Here is a 23,487-nt window from a genome sequence, read left to right on the forward strand (position 1 = left end):
TTATTTGGGAGTTTCTTTGACTGTATTTTCTATTGCTGCTAATTGAGATTATTTTGAAATTGGAGTATCCTACTTTCACCCAATTCACAGATTTTCATGAGATTAGTTGATGGGATCTTTGGGTTTTTTTATTTTGGTTCTGAAATTTTGTATTTGGGATAATTTTTAGGAAGGGTTGTGATTGATTTATTTAATTTGGAAGATTTTAGGGTTTAAGTTGCTTTTTTAAAGGTCTAAGCTCCATCCATCACTCTCAATGTCTAAGCTCCATCTTTCACCTCTCTTTGTGATTTTATTTATTTATTTATTTATTTCTAATCTTCTCTCTCTTCGCTCATAAAAACATCCCAATTAGTCGTTGAATCTACATGCAAGGTTTGCAAATACTTGTTTCTGGGTTTTTGATTTGAAATTCTGGGTTTTGATCTGGAATTTCGGGTTGTAGTAGGGTGAGGCATGTATGAAATTATGAATGCCCAAACAATCAAGAAATTTGTGGAGGAGAATCAGAAATCGGCGGCTAAATGTGTGAATTTAGCGATTTAGTGTTCGATTATTCTTCAATTATTTTGTTGAATTTGTATTTTTCTGAATTTTTAAGCGATTTGTTTTTTGTTAGGTGTTTTTCAAATCTTTGCAAACATCCAGCTTAAAGGTATCAATTAATTCGATAAATAAAATCGAATTTCTTCAATTATTCTATTGAATTTGTTTTATGATTTTTTTTTTTTGTTTGGTGATTTTTCAGATCTTTGCAAACATCCAGTTGATGGGTTTTCAACAGGTTTATCAGAGGAAAACAATTTGTTTGAATGGAGGGTCACTATTATTGGTCTTCCTAATACTATGTAGTAAGATTTTTACTCTTATTAATTTTAATTTAACTAGGGCAGGTAACGAGCGCGATACGCGCGTCATAGCTAGCCATATCTTGAAGGTTTTTTTGGTTTGGCTTTTAAATCACAAAATTAGTTAAATTAACAATAAGAGAAATTTTTCCTAAAAAAAACAATAAGAGAAAATATGTAATCAACTATTGTTTCGGGCATTTTTGTGATAACTCGAAAGGGGGGTATGGATTCCCGCGGGAGACAGATCCGGGATGCAACACTCGTACGACCCGAACACCTACAAAACAACGGAACTCCGGTTTACCGGAGTTCCGCCTCCGACGATCAAGTTAGTGACCGGAAAACGGATTTTTAGAGAGAGAAAGTAGAGAGAAGTAAGAACATATTTTGGGCATTGTGCCTTTTGGAATATTGTGTGTGTGTTCCCTTCCATCATGAAATGATGGGGTATTTATAGGGAAGTGGGAGATCATGCTCCTAGGGTTTCATAACCTAGGAAGATTGGCTGCCCTATACGTGGTTGACATGTGAATTAAGGCGGTGAATACTTAAGCCATGAATTCGATGATCATCTAAAAGAACATGGTATACTTTCAGAAGTGACACCTCCATGAACTCCACAATAATGGAACGGAGTATCCGAAAGGAGAAATCGAAGCTTGTTAAACATGGTACGATCAACGATGGGTCTTAACGATCTTTTAATCTCTTTCATCTGGGGACATGCACTTCTAACTACGGCACTAACATTAAACCGCACTCCGTCAAAAGTTGTGGAAAAGACTCTATATGAATTATGGACGAAACAAACCTCCTAGGTTGTCTCTTCTCAAGATTTGGAACGGGGTTGCGAGGCATATGTCAAAAGATTGATTTCTGACAAACTTCACCCAAAATCTGACAAGTGTTTCTTTGTGGGATATCCAAAAGAAACCAAAGGGTATTGTTTCTACAACAAATCCAAGAACAAAGTGTTTGTTGCTCGCGATGGTGTCTCTTTGGAGAAGGAACATCTTTCCAAAATGACAAGTGGGAGGAAAATCAAACTCGATGAAGTTCGAGAGGACGAGCAACAAGGACAAACTGACAGTCAAAGTGTTGATATTGGTCAGAGTCAAATTTTTATTAGTGACATGCTAGGATTTGTTATTAATCATGTTAGTATCATGCTTAGGATCTTGCTAACATTATTATTATGCTCTGATGAGAATATTATATGATGATGATGATTGTTGTGTCAACAATATTATTATGGTGCTTAATATATTATTGTTATTGCTTGATCATGCCTTTTCTGCGGGTTTCAAGGGAATTTGTACTTAAATCACACCTAATAAAATAATTAATAATTGATTTAGGCTTAATATGATTTTGATTCAAGTGATCGCCAATAATAGATTTATTTGTGCATTATTAATCAACCAATATAGATTAAATAGGTTTAGGGCTAACCAAATGATTGTATCTTGATCGGAAAGCGCACATGAATAAAAGAAAAATAAAGTAGAGGAATATTTAGGACGGCTCAATATCTTTTAGGTTGCATTCGTACCATCATCCCCGAATATTCAGTCATAGTTCCGGACCACTATGGAGTTAGCTATCTTTGTGATCGTGAGTGGGGTGTAATCTTCACACCTGTGAACGGTTTACAAGTTCCTAAAACTTATTGGCGACTCTTTTGCTCTAGCTTCCTTCCCTTTGGACGCCATAATGCTTAAGTGCATGATCACAGTAGGGCTCAAAGTTGGGTGTTTGAAATATTCTCTATACCTCTATACTTGTCTTTAGGCTTGTTAAGTGATTATAAAATTTGTTTGACCTTAGGGAGGATTAGTCAACGACCTACTTTTCCCCACGTTAAAATAGTGTCGTTGCCGGAGAACGGTGTCTATGTTTTAGTATTTTTGATTGATTGAGTCTGAGTGTTTGTATATACTTTTCTTTTATTTGACTCTTGTTTATTTTGAGAAAAAAAAAGCCATGTCTCTTATTTCCTCAATATGATAATGAGTCTTTTTGTGAATATTTTAATAGACTTGAGGAATTTGTTGACTATAACTGTTGTAGTCTTTGGGAGGCTTGTGAGATTTGTTTGACTTATTTTAATACCACATGTCCCTCTCTTCTTATGTCAAAGATCCTATTGGGGACCCTCCTTCCATTTGTGATATTCAAGCTCATCACTCATCAATTATTGAGAAAAAGGGTGATTTTGCCACCTTAAAACATTTTGAGTAGAGTTTGCCTTAGTTTTCTTCTTCTTCTTATGTTGAATTTGCTTTTGATTCTTCTTTTTCTTGCATCTCTCCTCATTTGCGTGCACTATCTTTATTCCACGTTCTCAACCTGTCATTTGCCTACCTTCTTCTTTACGACATGTTTAGTATTGCATTTGACAAGCTCTTGCGTTTGTTGCAAAATTGTTTACTAGAGAGGTCACGCTTAGACCATAAGCAAGCCTTTCTCGGAAAGTAACACGTGTTTTATTACTTTCATTTTCTTTTCTTTTTAGTATAGATTTTCTCTCATGGGAATGTTTGTGTGCCTTTTGCTAGGTACATGACTTCTTATACTGTTTTGCATTGGTATCGGATCAAGCATCAAGGAAGTTAAAGCACGTGACACTCCGCTTTCTTAGCATATGGCATCAGAGACATCGTATTGGAGGAAATTGGCTTTGAAAAGGTTGAATAGGGTCATTTGCGGGTATTTACACCCACCTATATTCGGTATTATATTTCCTTGCTTTTTCTCTAATAGTTGGTGACTTGTTGGATATATATTGGTTTGTTGAATTGATTTCTTTCTTTCCACTCCCATGGATTCATTGGTTTATGGTTTGAGCAAGTTATCTAATTTAAACTTGGGGTAGGGTATTCTATCATGTTTAGTGGAATTTTAATTCTTATATGCCATGCACATTTTTATATACATTTCCATGTTCTTTATTTTGAAAAAAAGAAAACTCTAAAAAAGATTTTTGTTTCCATCAAGGCAAATTTGTAATTTTATATTTTGTTCTTGCTTTGGACATAAAACTTTTGGATTTGTGTTCTTGAATGCTTTTTTTCCTAAATGGTAATGGCGTGCATGTTTTGAGAGTATGATAGGTGATTAGTGACTTTTACTCGTATATCACTTTTAGGGTATACATAGGCTCGTTATTAGCTTTGTTTTCTAATAATTTCTCTAGTTTTTGCGTTTCTCTCTCTTTCTCCATCTTCCCTAATAATTTCTCTCTTTTAGGGTATACATAGACTCTTGAATATATTTTTTAGCTTTTAATAGTTTTTAATTTAATTTCATAGTATTAGTAAATAAATTCTCACCTCTGTTTATTTCATATCTATTTAGTTTAGCACTTGATTTTATTTTATATTTTAGTTTAGCATTCTCACTTCTCTCCTCGATTTTATTGGTGTGTATGTGTTCAGGTCACGGATTTTAAGATAAAATGGTTGCTCGGGACTCGAGTCAATCAAGTTCAACAAAACTTCTACTTGCTGCCCATTAACCATCACCACTCCCTCACCTATCCTCCACCACACCAAAATAGCAGCATCTCCTTCAACATTCCCCTGCTCCCTATTCCCCACCAAAAAACTACTAACCAAAACAACCTCCCTGCTTCAGTGCTTCCCCTCCAAACAGCCACGTGTCTCCCTTCACCCTGAATCAACAATCTCAACCTCCTCCTACCACAGAACTGCGCGCACCACCTCTGCCAAACATCGCTGCCTCAACCAAATTTGCACCACCAAGACAACATTCTGCAATACACCCGCAACAAACCCCATTGAATCACCCCTTGCCATCCTCGTATCAATTCCCAACAACAGCGCATCCGGCAATTTCCCAACAAAAAACCGCCACCATTACCTCGCCATTCAACCACAAACTGCCAGCAACAACCTCTAACAGCAGCAGCCCAAGAATCGCAGCAAATTAGCCCAAAGTTAAAAGTTTAACAAACTGACTTGAGCTTAGCCTTGCCCGAGTTCCAGTTGAGCCAAATCAGGTTCAATCTCAGTTCACCTCATTATCTACTTATCTCATCAAGAAGGAGCATGATGAATTATGGCCAATGAAAGCCCATGATACATACACCTTTTGAGTCATGAATCCTACAGGATAAAGAATTACATAACAGGCCTTTGGGAGTCCAAGGAGCATCATTCCAAAAGTTAATGGGGGATAAAAGTCCAGCATTACCAAAATACCAACAGTACAACTAAAATCAAAACAAACAACAAAGGAAAGTTCATAGTAAGCAAGTCGACTAAGATGGCCGAGATTCCAGTGAAAGGCCTTCTAGGTGCTTGCTGGTAACTTAGTTAACTTCCCACACCTACTTGATAATCCTCTTGACAATCCGAAGTAGAGGCGCATGAGCTCTTGCTATTGTGAAAACATTACGCGATGATGACTTCATCGGTGTGGTATTAGATTTCTGATTGACGATGTCATGGTAGATAGCTAGCCGATTAGGAGATGTATGTGTTGGAGGAACTGACATTTGTAGCGAAAATTGAAACCCAGTACCAAATGCAGGCTTCTGCACCTGAAAGGATATTGCAGCCCCAACAGATTAGTGTACAGTACATAAACATCCCATTTGAGGTGAAGTTATTTTCACCGACCAGTGAATGAGTGATGGGAAGAACATCATCAGACCACTTAAACAAAATTGAATTTCAAAAACTTATTTACTAGAAGTTAAAATTAACTAGTCCTTTAAAGGTTAGCCAAAAGTAGCAAGTGTGAAATTCAAAGAAAGAGGAAAATCAACTAAATTCCCAAATGCATAACCCAGGATGATAGGGGAGTGATTTTTCTTTTTTTTTTCAAAAAAAAAATAAAAAATAAATAAAAAACATGCTATTAAATGGGCCAATTTGAATCTTTACCCCAACATAAGAGTGTGAAGTTGATCCAGAAAGCATTTGCTTCTTAGAAAATATCTTCCTTGACAACACTAACAAAACAAAAGCTATTGCATTAGATGAGAGATTATTTATGAATTTTGTTTCATATCTCACAACTTATAACAGGTTGTTTGGAAAAGGTAGTGGACAAAGGTACATACCTTCAGACTCAGAGGTGAGCTTGAGAAGCAAACTTGACCAATCCACAATGCAGCATCATATTCACAAACAAAGTGCACAAGTTACCCACTATGTCAGATTGGCTGATCAATTTAAAATTAGACTACAGCAATTTGAGCACACAAAATCTAAATGACAAAGAACTGAAGATTTAATTGCAGTATTACTCCCCTTATACAGCCTATGTCCTAATTATTTATATTTTGTATCAAAAGAGTGACTAGAATGCTTAACTACCTTTATTAGCCAACAATGTATAGGAGAACTACCATGTAAATATGTAATATTTACCAAAGTTTATCCCTCAAATTCAAATTCCTTCATCAATAAGGCTAATGCTATTAAGTTTATTGAATAAAAGATTTTTTCTTTGTTTCGATGAGTAGCTATTCGTCAAATGTGTAGAATGCAATATTGCCAAGAGAAACACACTCCAAAATTCAAATTCCCATCCTCAAAGCAGTAAAGGTGTCTTTTGGATCGAGTTCAATTTGGGTTATGGCTCAGATGTAGAGTTTACCAATATGTATAAACTCTATAATATATCAAATAAGTCACATACTCCCTCTTTTATTTATTTACCCATTTATCTTAAACTATTTCACCCACTGTCCTCTTTTTTGTTTGCACAAATGCGGTAGTGTTACTTTTTTTAATTTTCTGATAAGTGAAGTTGACAAGACAAAGGTGGTGGGACCAAATGATTTTATGTGAGAGTAAAGTTGTGGTTCCTATAAAATGGGGCAATCTTTTAGGAAATCCCAAAATGGAAAATGGGGCAATCTTTTGGGAAACCCCAAAAAGGAAATGGGGCAAACAAAAAGGTATAACATGGAGTATTTTTAAGAGGGGTGAGTGGGTGTACGAAATGAAAGGATAAGAGTGAGGTCGGGTAAAAAGTGCAACTGCAGTGGGGTAGAGGGATAAGATGGTAAAATATGTTTTCAAACAATAGATTCAACAACTATATACTAAAGGCAAAAGCAGATCTGGTTATATTGGTTATTTAAATTTATTATATATTTTCCTACCATTTTTACTTTTATTTTTGTTGCCAAATCTTGATGAAAATAAATTTATATTCTGTACTCTCTCTGTTTCAGTTTTAAAATTTTAAATGCAACACTTATTCATCTTCGAGTCGTTTCATAATAATTGCAACACTAATATTCTCTACATCAAGTTTGGATAAGACATTCACACACTTTAGTTTGGATAAGACATTCACACACTTTAGTTTGGGTTACAAAAGCTCTTGTGATATTCTCTACCATTATTCAACACAGTTTAGTTTGCCTAATAGTGCAATTTCTTGTTAGATGAGAGGATATCATCATGCTAGTCTGTTAGACAGTTTGACAAGACCCAACTGCTTTGAGCTAGGTAGCCACAACTTATCTTATTAGCTCTCAAGTTACTTAGCTTAATTGCAAGAGATCGGCAAATCCAGTGTCAGCTTTCAAGCAAGAGAGGGAGAAACAGGATACTCACAAAAGGGGACAAATTTGTCAAAGCATATTTGAATAATATGCCATATTTCCAATCATGATTTTCTCTTAAATAAAGGGTTTTACCAGCTAAAACAACCAAACTATTTAGGGCAACTAAATAGTAGCAATGAATATATCCAAGAACATAAAAACTCAACAAGAATAATAATCAAATCTCTTTACCAGTCTGCAATGTCACTGCTCGCTCCCCAAGGTCCCGCATATGTAATGTCACGTGACGCTTCATGCTTCAACATTATCTTTAGAGCAAGGAGAAATGCAAAATAAAATGTAGGTTGATAATCCTTAATATGCAAAATAAAATGTATATAAATGTAGGTAGATAATTCTAATATGTTCTAAATAAATGTATGTAGATAATTTCAGTCACATGTTCTAAATTTTAACTCGTATATTCTAAATTTTTATTCACATGTTCTAAATTTTAAATCAATTTTCATATACTCCCTCCGTGTTTTTTGAAGTGTTACAGTTTGACCGGCACATAGTTTTAGGCAATTTAATTGACTTAAACACAATAAGAAGTGGGATAGTTGGAAGATTAAAATATTGTAAAAGAAAGATAGTGAGGTTAATACTTTATTGAAAAGTAATGAATGTGAAGAAAGATATAATAAAAAAGTAGTGGGTTTGGGAGGGAATCATGAGAGGAGAAAGATATAATAAAAAAATAACCGGAAATGAAAAATGTAACACTTAAAAAAATACGGAGGGAGTGTTATGGATTGGTTCAATGAGGTCAACACCGCAAGTCAACCACCACTTTTGGTGTATACGAGGCGCGCTAAGTTGGGGCAGCAGGGGGTCAGCACCAAGGAGCAACATGACAAAGATAATTAAAAGGAAGTTTGGGAAAGGAAGCAGCCATCTTTAATCATGCCTTCTATGGGTTTCTATTTTCGTTAATGAATTGTCACATGTTTGATTTAAGCCTTGAGTATATGTATGTTAGTATTAGCAGTAGTATGAACTATCCAGAAATTTGTGAGTTAATCTTAGAGAGACTTGTAGCCTCAAGCTACTAGAGAGAGTCATAACCTAAAGTTATGTTTATCCATTTGTAATCATCCTTCAATCAATCAAAGTACTCAAGCTTTCATTCTCAATTCTCATTTCAATTGTGCAATTTACATTACTTGAATTCAGTACATAACAGTTGGTATCAGAGCGGTGGTCCTGCGACCGCCGGTGCCGGAAACCACCACCCAGTTTTTTTTTTTTTATAAAAAAAAAAAAAAAAAAAAATATCGAATCAGACCAGCCATGGAAGGAGACTTACCGCAACGCCTCACCGCCATAGAAGGAGCCCTAACTCTCATACAAGAGAAGCTGCAGCCCCAAGAAGACAACCTCACGCGCACCGTAGCAGCGGCCATTAAGGCGGCCATGGAAGAAGAACGCAGGGAAATCGAGAAGGAAAGGAAGAAAACGGAGGAGGTGGTGGCGAACACCGTCAATCGCCTAGAGGAACGCCTAGAGCAATTCCGCGCCACCGTGAACACCCAGGCCACCTTAGACCGTGGCAAATTTACGAAACTTCAGGAGGAACCGGAGAAATTGAAGTTCGTGCAACCCCAAAACCAACATCCGTCGCAACCAGTGTTACCTCCCCTAGAGCAGCCGGTGGTGGGGGAGAATACCTCTCACCCGGAGATGGAAAGGGTCCGAACCCCCTAGGGCCGAGAACCTTTGACGAACGAGGGTGGCATCCACCTGATAACGGGTGGCGCGACGGCGGCGGAGGAGGCGGCGGAGCACAGTGGAAACACCGCAAATTGGATATGCCCGTTTTCGAAGGTACTGACCCGGATAGTTGGACCGCTCGGGTAGAGATGTTCTTTGAGTTTTACCGATTGTCGGAGAGAGAGAAAATGGAAGCCACGGTGGTGGCTATGGATGGGGCGGCTTTGAAATGGTTTCAATGGGAACAAAAGAGACAGCCGTTTTATGGATGGCCGGATCTCAAACAGCGAGTCCTCAATGAGTTCCGACCCTCTCACGTCGGAACCTTACACGAACAATGGTTGGCCGTTGAACAGGTGGGGACGGTGGCAGAGTATCGTCGTCGCTTCATAGAGATGGCGGCGCCACTTGAGGATGTGCCGGAAAGTTTGATGTTGGGACAGTTTATCAAAGGATTGAGGGAAGAGGTGAAGTCAGAATTAAGGCTCTTGAATCCGTCCACATTAGAGAAGGCTATGGAGATGGCGGGTCGGATTGAGGAGAAGAATAGAGTCCAGCAAGGGAAACGGCCCATGGGAGGCTGGAAAGGAGTGGCGAATAGTGGGCCTTCAAATTCGAGCCCAAGAGTGGCCCTTCTAACCAACCCCTTCACCAAACCATGAACAAGGGAGGATTAATCTCCACTTATGGGCTGCCGAGCAGCAGTGGAAGTGGGCCGCCCAAATCTTGGCCAAGGCCCCTGAGTCTCAAGGATCAGTGAACATGAATCGTGCTACGCAAGGTCAACGGGAGGGACAAGAAGGCTTACCGAGTTTGAATTACAAGAGAGGGCAAGAGGCTTGTGTTTTCGGTGTGATGAGAGATGGGGTGTAGGTCATCGATGTAAGAGGAAAGAGCTTAGTGTACTTCTAGTAGCGGAAGGAGAAGAGGAGATTGAGATCGAAGGGCCGGAGGTGGTAGATGATACTACTTCCGAGGAGCAAGCCTCACTTTGTGCCGTGATTGGGATTCACAACCCGAAAACAATGAAATTACGAGGTGTGATTCGAGGTCAAGAGGTTGTGGTGATGATAGACCCCGGGGCTACTCACAATTTTTTGGCTCTTTCGGTGATAGAACAAGTGGCGATTGAGGTGGTGCAAGGGGGAGAATTCTCGGTCTCATTAGGCAACGGGGACTTGGTTCATGGGAGTGGGGTGTGCAAGGGAGTTAAGGTGGAGTTGAGTGGTGGGGTGACCATCACGGAGGATTTCTTACCACTCTCACTAGGAAGTGCCGAAGTCATCCTTGGTATTCAATGGCTTGCGAAGTTGGGCTCGGTGGTCACAAATTGGCGGACCCATGTCATGAAATTCTCGATTGCCGGAACACCGGTCACTTTGACCGACGACCCTACACTTGAGAAAACTCAAGTGACGTTGAAGTCCATGCTTAGAATTTTAAAAAAGGAAAAACAAGGCCTTTTGGTGGAATTAAATTTGGCAGAGTCCACCAAATTAGGCCCAAGTCCAGCAAGCCCACCTCCTTACTTGGAGAAGTTGTTGGGCCAGTTTCAAGGGGTGTTTGAAATGCCCAATGGACTACCTCCTAAAAGAGATCATGAGCACTCCATTAATCTCAAAGGGGGATCCGACCCGGTTAGTGTCCGTCCTTACCGGTATCCTCAAGCCCAAAAAGACGAGATCGAAAGGCTTATTCACGAGATGCTCGAGACCGGAATTATAAAGCCTTCGATGAGCCCTTTCTCAAGTCCGGTATTGCTAGTGAAGAAAAAAGACGGGTCTTGGCGGTTTTGTGTTGATTACCGGGCCTTGAACAAGGAAACGGTGCCGGATAAATATCCGATTCCCGTTATTGATGAGTTACTAGACGAGCTACATGGGGCTACGGTGTTCTCGAAGCTTGATCTTAAATCGGGCTATCATCAAATTCGAGTTTAGCCGGAAGATACGCATAAAACGGCCTTCCGAACCCATGAGGGCATTACGAATTTTTGGTAATGCCGTTTGGGCTCACTAACGCACCGTTCCAATCTCTTATGAACGATGTCTTTCGTCCCTATTTAAGGAAGTTTGTGCTAGTCTTTTTCGACGATATCTTGATATATAGCAAGGCAATTGGGGAACACGAGAATCACTTGAAGTTGGTCTTGCAAAGGCTAGAGGAACACAAATTGTACGCCAACATGAAGAAATGCGAATTCGGGAAATCGGAAATTGCCTATTTAGGCCATGTAATTTCGGCAGAAGGTGTCTCAATGGATGGAGATAAGATAAAATCCATCCTTGAGTGGGAGATACCACGAAACCTCAGGGAGTTGCGGGGATTTCTCGGGTTGACCGGTTACTACCCGGAAGTTTGTAGCACACTATGCTCAGATAGCTGGCCCATTAACATCTCAATTGAAAAAAGAGAGTTTTGGGTGGTCGGAAGCTGCTACTGCCGCTTTCCAAAAATTAAAGGTCGCAATGACCACGGCTCTTGTTCTGGCGGTTCCGAATTTCAAGGAGGGGTTTGTGGTGGAAACCGACGCATCGGGGTTTGGATTAGGGGCGGTGATGATGCAAGGTGGGCGGCCAATTGCGTATTATAGTAAGTTGCTTGGGGTCCGAGCTCGTGGGAAGTCTATATATGAAAAGGAATTGATGGCAATTTCCTTAGCGGTGACAAAGTGGAGGCACTATTTGCTTGGTCGGCCATTCGTCATTCGCACCGACCAACAAAGCTTGAAGTACTTGGCCGAGCAAAGAGAAGTGAGTAGTGAATACCAAAGGTGGCTAAGAAAGCTTGTGGGGTTCGATTTTGTGATTCAATACAAACCGGGCACCTCCAATAGGGTGGCCGACGCTCTGTCACGGAGGGATGAGAGGTTGACTGGTAATGGAGTTCGAATACAGGGAGTAATGAAGAAGATGGAGTTGAAAAACATGATCCACTCACAATATGTGGATTGGACCGAATTAGAGAAGGAGTTGGAAGCTGATAAGTGGTTGGGCCAAGTTGTTAGTGGGCTCAAGGAAGGGAAAAATGGGCCGAGTGGATTTCATTTAGAAGGGAATCGAGTTTTTTATAAAAACAGAATTGTTTTGCCTAACTCCTCAAAGTTTGTTCAATTGCTTTTACAGGAATATCACACCACTCCAACTGGTGGCCACGACGGCGAAATCAAAACCTATCTCCGATTGGCGGCAGATTGGTTTTGGTCCGGTATGAGAAAGGATGTCGGAAAATTTGTTCGAGAGTGCAAAGTCTGTCAACGCAGCAAGTCAGTGAGCAAGTGTCCTTTGGGATTGCTCCAACCCCTTCCGATCCCCGAAGCAATTTGGGAAGATGTGTCCATGGACTTCGTGGAAGGGCTCCCTTTATCCCGCGGCTTCGACACGGTTCTGGTGGTGGTTGATCGGCTCTCCAAGTACAGCCATTTCATTGGGCTGAGACACCCCTTCAACGCCCTTAAAGTGGCCGACGTCTTTGTGAGGGAGATAGTGCGCCTCCACGGATTTCCGGCCACCATAGTTTCCGATAGAGATCGAGTGTTCATGAGTGCGTTTTGGAAGGAATTGTTCAGGTTACAAGGAACCCAATTGAGCGGGAGCACGGCTTATCATCCCCAATCAGATGGGCAAACGGAGATTGTCAACAAGAGCCTCGAGACTTATCTACGTTGTTTCATCGCCGAACAGCCGAAGCAATGGGCTCGGTGGTTACCATGGGCGGAGTACTCTTATAACACCTCCCCAAACTCATCCACCAAGATTACACCGTTCAAGATCGTCTATGGCAGAGATCCTCTGAAATTATGGAGATTGGGAGCAGGGCAAGCCTTAGTGCAATCGCTAGAGGAGAGTTTGAAGGAACGAGATAGCATCTTGGATGAATTAAGGGTGAATTTGCACCGAGCGCAGCAGATTATGAAGATGCACGCTGACAGGCAGAGAAGGGAAGAAAATTTCGAAGAAGGAGACAAGGTGTTCCTTAAATTACAGCCGTATAGACAGAAGTCTTTAGCGAAGAGGCCTTTCGAAAAACTAGCAGCAAGGTTCTATGGACCGTTCGAGGTGGTGAAAAAAATTGGGAAGGTGGCGTATAAACTCCGGTTGCCTTCGGATTGTAAGCTACACCCAGTTTTTCATATTTCCCAATTGAAGAGAGCGCTGTAACTCCTCTATCCCGCAACAATTGACTGCCGAATTGGAATTAATGGTGGAGCCAGAGGAGTTACTCGATATTCGCCGAAGGAAACAGGGCTCTGTTTTCGTGTTGGAGGTGCTAATAGCGTGGAAAGGGCTGCCACACTTTGAGGCAACGTGGGAAGACTTTGAAGCGGTCAATTTACGATTTCCCGACTTCCACCTTGAGGACAAGGTGAAACTCAAAGGGGGGAGTGATGTTATGGATTGGTTCAATGAGGTCAACACCGCAAGTCAACCACCACTTTTGGTGTATACGAGGCGCGCTAAGTTGGGGCAGCAGGGGGTCAGCACCAAGGAGCAACATGACAAAGATAATTAAAAGGAAGTTTGGGAAAGGAAGCAGCCATCTTTAATCATGCCTTCTATGGGTTTCTATTTTCGTTAATGAATTGTCACATGTTTGATTTAAGCCTTGAGTATATGTATGTTAGTATTAGCAGTAGTATGAACTATCCAGAAATTTGAGAGTTAATCTTGGAGAGACTTGTCAAGCTACTAGAGAGAGTCATAACCTAAAGTTATGTTTATCCATTTGTAATCATCCTTCAATCAATCAAAGTACTCAAGCTTTCATTCTCAATTCTCATTTCAATTGTGCAATTTACATTACTCGAATTCAGTACATAACAGGGAGTAAGTATGAATTCTCACATATGGATCTATTCTCACCGGATCCCTCCCCTACACACACACACACATTGTGGTGTGTGTGTGTATATATATATGTGTATATGTGTATATTTACTTGAAACAATTTCAAATTGCAAATTTAAACACATGTGAAGTACACATCTCCTTTTTAAAGGGAAATCAAATACAGTACATACCACATAAATCACTTGTACGCTAAATTACTATTGACTGATCATATAACCTTAAGTGCATGGGTCGCACACTCTGGTATAAATATGGACCATTCAACACTTTATCTTGCCCCAAACTTACGGAACTTTTTACAAATTGGCCAACCCAAAAACTTGGAACATATGTGCCAAAAACAAGTATTTGAATCCAAAACGACATCATCACCCATGTCAAACCATGTCTACAATTTATGTTGGATTAGTCACAATGTATAATCTTATACTAACTTTTTTTTTTAATAATACCTAGTAATATACAATTACGGACATTAATGGTCAAAGTGCAAATGTGTCAATTAAACTGTTGCATTTATAAAAAAAAAAGAATTAATACCATAGGTGGTGAATATTAAGAAGTTGTACCTGATGCCTTAAAATTCCAATGACATTAAATGCATTCACAAAATTCTCCTCATACTTCATGTAAAGCTCTAATTGTGGTGCCAACTCCCTCAATATAAACTGCACGATTGGGGTATTCTCTAGATCAGAAGACGGAACCAGCAGCCTATCCCAAGACACAAAGAGTAAGGCGCCTAGCTTAATGATATCTCCTAACTCAATATAACTTAGGCAAAGATCAAATATCTTCAGTTGTTCAATACGTGAAGCCAACAATTTGATAACGTTAAGAGGTTCCTCCTGTCGAAACAATTAACATAAATCAGTCTTTAAAAGCCATAAAAATGTACAGTAGTCGGTATTATTGATTCAGGGACAATAATCATCACCAATTCCGGCGATCCCAATAATTCAATCAATTTGTAGTATGTTTGTTGACGATTGATCCAACGTATAACATAGTCATGAAATCTGGTAACAATGAAAGAAAAAAGAGTTGGTCACAAGCTACAACAACTTTCTATAGTAGTTTCTACCTCCTTTATTAGTTTGCATTTTTTTTTACGAATGACAAATAATATTCCTTTGTTGTAACTAATAAGAAACATAGGTTAAATATAGTATCTATCTATTTATGTAATATACTATAAGACAAGTAAATCAATGTGAGGATGACACTCTCATTCACTTGTCTTATATAGAATATTGTCCATATTTTTTTATCTACATAGTTAAGCACAATTATTATAGTAAAACTTTAAACTTAAGTCTATCCATAACAAGCAAGCTTCTATACATAGAATTGATGATCTTCATAATTTCCTACCAAAAGTGTTGATTTTATTTTTAATACTACGTAAAAAAATATATACTTTTTCCTTTTTTTTTTTTTACTTTACCTCAAAATTTAACAATTACTCCCTTCGTTTTAAAATACTTGCTCCACTTTTCTTTTCCAGCCGTTTTTACATACTTGATCCATTACCTTATTTAGAAACCTTTTTACAATATTTAATTAATTTCTCTCACCTAGTGGACCCAACATAAAATATTTTATTAATTTCATGTTATCTTTCCTCCGATTCTCTCCACTAATTTTACTTTATACATTTTTTTTATTCTTCCACCCACTCCACTACCTCCATGTTTTATTACTTTCTCCAATTTCTCCTAAAACTCCGCGCATGGAGAAATAGAGCAAGTATTTAAAAACGGAGGGAGTAATAGTTTTAATTCTCCACAAGTAAAAAAATATAAAAATCATATATTATGATAATACTTATTAAGAAATTTTGTAAATTATTACCTTAAAAATAAAGCCTTTGTGAATTACTACCCCTAAACAAAAAAGTTGTGAATTACTACCCCTAAACCAATTAATTCTAATAACTACTACCTTTTTCCCTAATCAGCCTACTTAATCATTTAATGACATCATTATCCGTTAATATTGTAATTAATAGCTTTTAAACCTTTATTAGTTAGATAAACCCTTGCACCGCCACACCACCTCCAAGCCTTCTTACTACATCCGACAGCTCCCTCACCGTGAATCTCGTTCCCTTTTCCATCCCCCACCGCAAAAACCACCCCTCCCATTCCCCCACTACAAAATTCAATCTAATCCCCACTCGTTCCCCCGCCACGATTACCACCTCCCTCCTACTTCTCACCACAATTTCCACCCCCACCCCTTCCCCTACCATGAAACTCTTCACTCTTCTGTTTCCCCACAACAAATTCCACGTGGCTTGGGGTCCAAATTAAGCTCAAATTTTGAAAAAAAAAAAACACGTAAACGCCTCTTTTTGCGTTTTAAGAAATGTCTGGAATTTGTGTTTTAACTAAATGTATTTTGGATTTCTCATAAAAGGGGGGCACTTCGTAGAAAACGAAAGTTAAAGGTTTACTATATAGAAAAAAACCCTTTCTTTTTTATACATCACAAAAAAAAATGAAGCAAAAATCAGTCTTAATAGGTAGAATAAATGTTAAATTAGACTTTAGGCAGGAAAAGATAGGATCAAAATGTATTACTTAATATTAGGATTGAAGAATGTGGTTTACTAGATATAATAAAATAAAAAAATACGTGCAATAATATTATATTGTTCTATTTCTATACATTATAATATTGTTAAATAGAATATTTACTTTCTAATTTACATAATAAAATCAATAACATAATATCAAAATAGACACCAACCTTTTCCCTCCAAAACCTCTTTTTTTTACCTTCACTTAAGCAATTTTATGTATAGCTAGAATCTAACTATTTCCTATTGTTTCATTATATAATAATGCTTTCTATAATTCAAGATTTAAATTTATCCAACGTATGGTTTTACATTTGGCACTATGTACCAGTTCGCCTAATATATACCAAAAAATGTATATCATTGATAATATACAGTAGCAAACATGAATCATTATACTACGTATAAATAAGGAGATGGGTCGGTGGGTGAATGTATACAAAAAAAAAAAAAAAAAAAAAAATTGTGTAATAATAAATCAAATGCTTATAAAAAGATTTAAATTAGTTAGAGAGATGATATTTATCTAGAAAAACTTTTGTATACACCCGGTTTACACCAATAAGAGTGTACATTAAGCAGTATAAGGGTAACTTATAGCTAATTTTAGGGTAACTTTTTGTCTTTCTTGGGGTAACTTTAAACATAATACTACAATTTTTATATAAATATACAACAAGAAAAGTTTTATAAAGGTAATTTAATTACATTCAATCACTAATGATTGATTTTTAGTCCTTTAAAATGTGATTCTTTACTAGTAAAGTGTATATAATTTTTATTTGTATTAGGTTACTTTTATTCATCACTTTAGGCTTTCTTTATACTATAATCATTGTACACCCAATTTAGCCATTATTTAGACAAATATATAAACTGCATTTAAAGTTAGCAGGTAACATAGTATTTGAAAATATAGTGCGAATGCTTCGAAAAAGTTATGAAAAGACTTGTGATTTTCGTTAATATTTATACATTCAATATCAGGATAAAACATAGTATGCTTATAAAATATACTCATTTTGTTAATTAACTATATTCCTTGGCATTCTTATTGAATTATATAACAAATTTGCATGCGTTAAATTTACCTTTAATTTATAATTGATATTCAAACTCATAATTATAAACTATATAAAAATGCTAGTTTTACCTAAATGCGAAAAGTGCTTTCTTGAGCACTACGTCTTTGGCGATAGCTCCGCGGCATAAAAGAAGGTGAGTAAGGCTATAAGACAACCCATGAGCAGCGAGTTCCAATGGCAGGCATATACCCTTATATTTTTCATTTAAATCAACATAAATGTGGAGTTGAGAATCAAGAAATGCAGTAACACAAGCAGTAGCACACTTTTCGCAAAGGCGCTCCAACACTTCGGATGCAGGGAAAGCCTTAAGTTTGTAATAATTTTGAACTATGAAAGATGCAAATTGATCCTTGTCATTAATTTCAATTTGCTTAGAAATTTGTTTTGAGAGAGAGTCGTATTCGGCAAGGTAAGCAGTCTCTTCTAATTCAAACAATTCAGTAAGACAGCCAGCAGATCCAGCCAATACTAAAGCATAACATGGATCCTTGTAGTGATGGTGTTCCTTCAAGTATAACAAAGTTTCAGCCTTGAATTCTTCATCATCCTTCTGTAACACACAAACAAACACCATACCATTAACGATCGAAATCCGTCCATTCTTATTCAGATTTAATCCCGATTCCAAAATTCCGCTAATTATTGATTCAAATAATCAAGACAACATAAAGTTATATCCAGATCTGGAACTTACCTTGTAAACATCGTCTTCAGCCATAAATTACAACTTGTCTTTGCAATTCTTGAATTATGCTTCACAAAATAAGAATTATCTCTTAAAATATCGACTCTAAGGAGATCTGTCAACCTTTACTTGATAGAGAATTAAGAGCTAGGAGATTAAAGAGAGAGAAAGAATGTACTGTAAAAGAGGGTTAGAGGAAGGATGAGGGTGGCGTAAGAAATAGAATGAAAGGTTAGGAGGCTGAGAGTTTCAAGGTTTTGTTTGACGAGGGGTTGAGTGTTTTATTAGCAATTGGGCTTAGAAATTAAAATGGACCGAAAGTAACTCTTATTTTAAGGCATGTTCGGTTTATTTCCAATCAATTTAGTTTAGGTATTACACTATTACTAAACATCTACAACCTTTAAAAGTGGAAAGTTGAGAAGATTAGGAGTTTTGGCAAAAATTAGTGAAAGGAATAGTGATGTGCCGAATTTGCCCTTGAAATTTCCCTTGCTTTTACTGACTCATCTTTCTTTTTCCCCCTTTTCCTGCTCCACTTCCATTTGCTTTCTCTTTCTTTTGCATCAAGCCATCGACCTTAGCTTTCTCACTCTATCTCTCCTTTTTCTCCCTCAATTTCAAAGCAGCAACAATGGCAAGCACCAAAGTCCAGAGGATTAAGACCCCACCTTATTGTTAATTTATTTCTCAACTCTCCATTCAGTTTTTCTTTTACCATTTTTCTTGCTCCGGCGTTCAACCCTGCTCAGTCTTTCTTTTTACCATTTTTCCTGCTACAGCGTTCATTCCTACTCCAGCGTTCATTCTCCATGGAAGCGGTTTACTATCATAATTTGATTATCGTCAATTCTTTTTTTTTTCCTTGCTTTGAGTAATAATTGTGTTGAGCAGATTTGAAGTGGGTACTTGCGGCGGAATAATGACATGTATCTGCTGTATTATCCGCGGTCGATTTTAGATTTGTTGTCAAGGAGATAAAGTAAATTGGTATTCAGATCCATGCATGTAGTTCTTCATCTTCTTCGATAAGGATGAATAGTGATGATGAAGAAATTGATGAAGAAGATGAATATCACATTTTCCATCCCCTCCATTGATGCAGTTTGTGAGGTAATTTATTTTTAAATTATTGACTTTTGCGTCTCTTTTCCATGCAAACCTTGATCGTCTTTCAAGTTTTCTAACAAAGAATTTTTCTAATGTTTTCTAACTTTGATAATTTGTTATTTGGGAGTTTCTTTGACTGTATTTTCTATTGCTGCTAATTGAGATTATTTTGAAATTGGAGTATCCTACTTTCACCCAATTCACAGATTTTCATGAGATTAGTTGATGGGATCTTTGGGTTTTTATATTTTGGTTCTGAAATTCTGTATTTGGGATAATTTTTAGGAAGGGTTGTGATTGATTTATTTAATTTGGAAGATTTTAGGGTTTAAGTTGCTTTTTTAAAGGTCTAAGCTCCATCCATCACTCTCAATGTCTAAGCTCCATCTTTCACCTCTCTTTGTGATTTTTTTATTTTTTTTATTTATTCCTAATTTTCTCTCTCTTTGCTCATAAAAACATCCCAATTAGTCGTTGAATCTGCATGCAACTAGGGGTTGAGTGTTTTGTTAGCAACTAGCCTCTTGGCTCGTGCAATGCATGGGTTATTCATATAAAATTGTATTGAGAGATAAGTGAGGAAATATTAGTAAGTCATTATAGGGTATAAGAAATTAAAATTTTGGAACTTTAATCGAAAAAGAGGCTTAAATAGCAGGTGGAAGGGCTAAAATTAAAGAGAGAATAGGAAAAGGTTGAATTAAAGGGGAGAGATGAAGATGAAGAGATGAAGTGTGTATGAAAGATGAAGTATAAGTTTAATGAAAGAATTAAAAAAAATGGTGTAATAAAAAATTAATAGTGTAAGATGACATGTGGCACTATGGTTAGAGAAGTGTAATAGAATAGATAGGGACATGTGTCTTTCTTAGTTTCTTGGTTATAGTTTTTAAATACTAAAGTATAGAGTATAGATTGGGCTTAGAAATTAAAATGGGCCGAAAGTAACTCTTATCTTAGGGCCTGTTTTTTCACTTTAATTTCAGTTTGATTCTGTAGGGAATATTTCAAACATTATCCTAAACTTGAACCCCACTGTGATCATACACTTAAGCATGGTGGCGTCCAAAGGGAAGGAAACGAGAGCAAAAGAGTCTCCAACAAGTTTTAGGAACTTGTAAATCGTTCAGGAGGTGAATTAAGGTTACACCCCTTAACGATCCATGAGATCGTCAACTCCAAAAGGTCTTGAACCAAATAGGGTTCGGGGATGAGGGTACGAATCCAATCTAAAAGAGAAAGAACCCGCCCTACAGAATAGGCCTCTACTTTATTCTACTCGTATTCATGTGCGCTTTCTAACTAACATGCAATCATTAGGTTAACCCTAAACCTGTTTTATCTATGTTGGTTGAATATTAATACACAAATAAATCTATTATTGGCGATCACTTGAATTAAAATCATATTAGCCTAAACCAAATTATTAATAATCTTATTAAGCATGATTCCAAGTACAAATTCCCTTTAAACATGCATAAAAGACGTGATCAAGCAATAACAATAATATATAAATCAAGCAACATAATAATAACCATAATAACCATGTTAATAATAAATCATAATAACAATAGCAAGATCCTAGGCATGATACTAACAAGATTAATAACAAACCCTAGCATGTCGCTAAACAATAAAGATCAAAGCTTTAAACCTAACATGATGCTAACATGATATTAGAAAGAATAAAAGGCACCCTAAACATGATACTAGAAAGCAATAATAACATCCTAACATGATACTAGGAATTAATCAAATCTAAGCGTGCTTTCTACATTGAAAATAAATAGGGAGCAAGCTAATTACTTACTTTGAAGCCTCGTACCTCTTTCTAATAACAAAATACAAGCGTTAGTAAATTTCAAGAAAATAATAAAATCAAAGAATTAAATTAAATAATTGAAAGAAAGAGTTAAAAAGTTTAGACTGGATTTGGGACCAAACTCTCAGAAATTATCAACCTTTTACGTCTAGGGCGAAGGCAACTTCGAACTTGGCTAGGTGTGTCTAGATCTTGTGAATGCGGAATTGTGTTTGTTAAAACTAGAGAGAGAGAGAGAGAGCTTAAAGAGATTGCTACTTAGAATTAATGATTGTTGATAAGAGTTGATGATTGAAAACGGAGGTCCAGGGACCCTATTTATAAGAAAATAGTCCGGAAATAGGTAGAATTTGATAAGAAATAAAACTCCACGCTGTCGCTGCAAAATTAACTTGTCGCTTGGCGACAAGCATTGTCGCGTGGCAACAGGCCTTGTCGCCACACGCGACAAGGCTTGTCGTTTGGCGACAACTTGGATTTTCACGCGCTTTCAACACGGAGTCCACCTAGTGATCAAAATTGATCTGTAGAGTCCGTACGAAGGCTAAAACTGTAATTTTACATAAAACAATATTTTATTCCAAGTAAAATTCATAAAACACCATTATCAATCCTAAGTCCATTAGGATTTAAGAGAACCTTCTAGAGAGTTCTAGAAGACTATAATCAATCCTAATAGCCTTGGGAATGATAATGGACATTTGGCCCTCCTCTAGATCATTGGGCCGCATGTAAGGACCAAACCGAGCCCAATTTAGTATTTTGGCCATAACTTCCTCAATATTCATCGGAATTGGGCTTATAATATATCGTTGGAATGCTCTGTGTGAGCCCCATCAACTACACTATTATTGGACCCTTATCATGGATCAAACTAAACTAGATTGGCTATTTTCATAAAATAGGGTTGGTTTTCGAAAACAGAAAGAAGGATTTTAATAAAAACTAACCGCAACACTTGAATTTTCACACTTTCACTTCATTCGATAATTGTTCGACGCGAAAGGTATTCATCACTGGGTTTGGTTTTGGGGAGACACAATGGGTGTCTATAGAAGCCCCCACTTTGACTGAGTTTGGAGAAACTTATGTTTCGAAAACAAAAGTCAAAGTAACGATAGGGACGGAGAATGATTCAGAACGTTCTGCGATCCCAAATCATTTTTGTAACGCCAATACCTGCAAACTAGCGTTAGTTTAACAGATAAAGAGAGTTAAGAAACGCGTATCTTGCACTGTCGAGCACACGTCTCTGAAGTAACCGTTTTTGTTGCTGTATTTTGTTTTGATGACCTTCCACAAGTTAGAGAACGCCATCCCGCTTGAAGACTGCTACGCTTGTAACTGCCTTCTATTTCCGCTGTGATAATCTTCCGCAAGCCAGGGAACACTATCGAAGATTACTTCGCTTGAAACGATCCTCATCCGCTTTGTGACCATCTTCCACATCTTAGGGAACACGATCGAAGACAACTTCGCTTGAAATCACCTTCAGTTGTTGTGATAATATTCTGAAGAAAATTATCGAAGATCAACGCTCGCCGATCTTTAAAGTTCGCTTGAACTTTGCTTCCGCTATGCCAGTACGTCGGCGCTTTTGCTGCTTGTGAACCATTACGTCGGTGCTTCTGCTGTTTATGAACCATTATGTCGGTGCCTTCGTAACGAGCCAATGTTTAGGCACTTTAAGCGAAGTGAGACGATCTTTTACCAGGTCGATCACTAAATTTAATCATAATCGAGTCGATCATTAAATCATGTCAAATTTCTTAGAGGGGCTAACTGGCGCACCAAGGAACCCAAATTGCTGCATAAGGTCCACATAACCATATTAGGAGGTCCTACGCTCTGTCGCCGCTTCAGCGCTTGCTGGAAGCATCTGTCGCCGCAATTTCTGCTTGTCGCCACGCGACAACCTTGTCGTTTGGCGACAGGGTCGGGTTTTTTAAATACCCTCCCTTTCTTCTTCATTTTCCGCTGCTGCTGTTCAGTTTCGCGATTTTGCTCAAAACTTCAAATTACTCGTTCTTGCTCAATTCTCAACCGAATTCGCTCAAACTTGTCGCAAATCGAAGCTTATATCATCTATTTTCCTGATCTATGTAAGTTTAACTCAAACTCAACTTGGTTTTTGCTAAATTATGCGTTCTTTGTTCACGAATTTTTTGAAAATTCAAACATGTTCTTACTTAATT

The 23,487-nt window shown here is 37.7% G+C and overlaps 1 protein-coding gene across 1 annotated transcript; it reads right to left on the bottom strand.

The window, feature by feature from the left end:
• Positions 1 to 4,858: 4,858 nt before the first annotated feature.
• On the bottom strand, positions 4,859 to 18,393 carry LOC145594092 (uncharacterized). Its single transcript, XM_081650430.1, has 8 exons — positions 18,370 to 18,393; positions 17,741 to 18,225; positions 14,941 to 15,022; positions 14,573 to 14,851; positions 7,633 to 7,709; positions 5,941 to 5,972; positions 5,762 to 5,829; positions 4,859 to 5,415 (listed from the first exon to the last, which is right to left on the bottom strand). Exons 1-8 carry the CDS (start codon positions 18,391 to 18,393, stop codon positions 5,203 to 5,205), a joined length of 1,260 nt encoding a protein of 419 aa, XP_081506556.1. The 3' UTR covers positions 4,859 to 5,202.
• Positions 18,394 to 23,487: the final 5,094 nt, after the last annotated feature.

This window comes from Chenopodium album, chromosome 19, assembly GCF_948465745.1.
Source record: "Chenopodium album chromosome 19, dcCheAlbu1.1, whole genome shotgun sequence".
NCBI classification, from domain to species: Eukaryota; Viridiplantae; Streptophyta; class Magnoliopsida; order Caryophyllales; family Amaranthaceae; genus Chenopodium; species Chenopodium album.

What these genes read in the sequence shown, in the direction of transcription:
- LOC145594092 (XM_081650430.1), bottom strand. Translation starts at nt 18,393, where the DNA reads ATGGCTGAAGACGATGTTTACAAG. An exon ending in AAAGCACTTTTCGCATTTAG is followed by an intron (nt 15,023 to 17,740) that starts GTAAAACTAGCA and finishes CATTGTTACCAG; the next exon opens with ATTTCATGACTATGTTATAC. An exon ending in CTTCACACTCTTATGTTGGG is followed by an intron (nt 5,416 to 5,761) that starts GTAAAGATTCAA and finishes ATATCCTTTCAG; the next exon opens with GTGCAGAAGCCTGCATTTGG.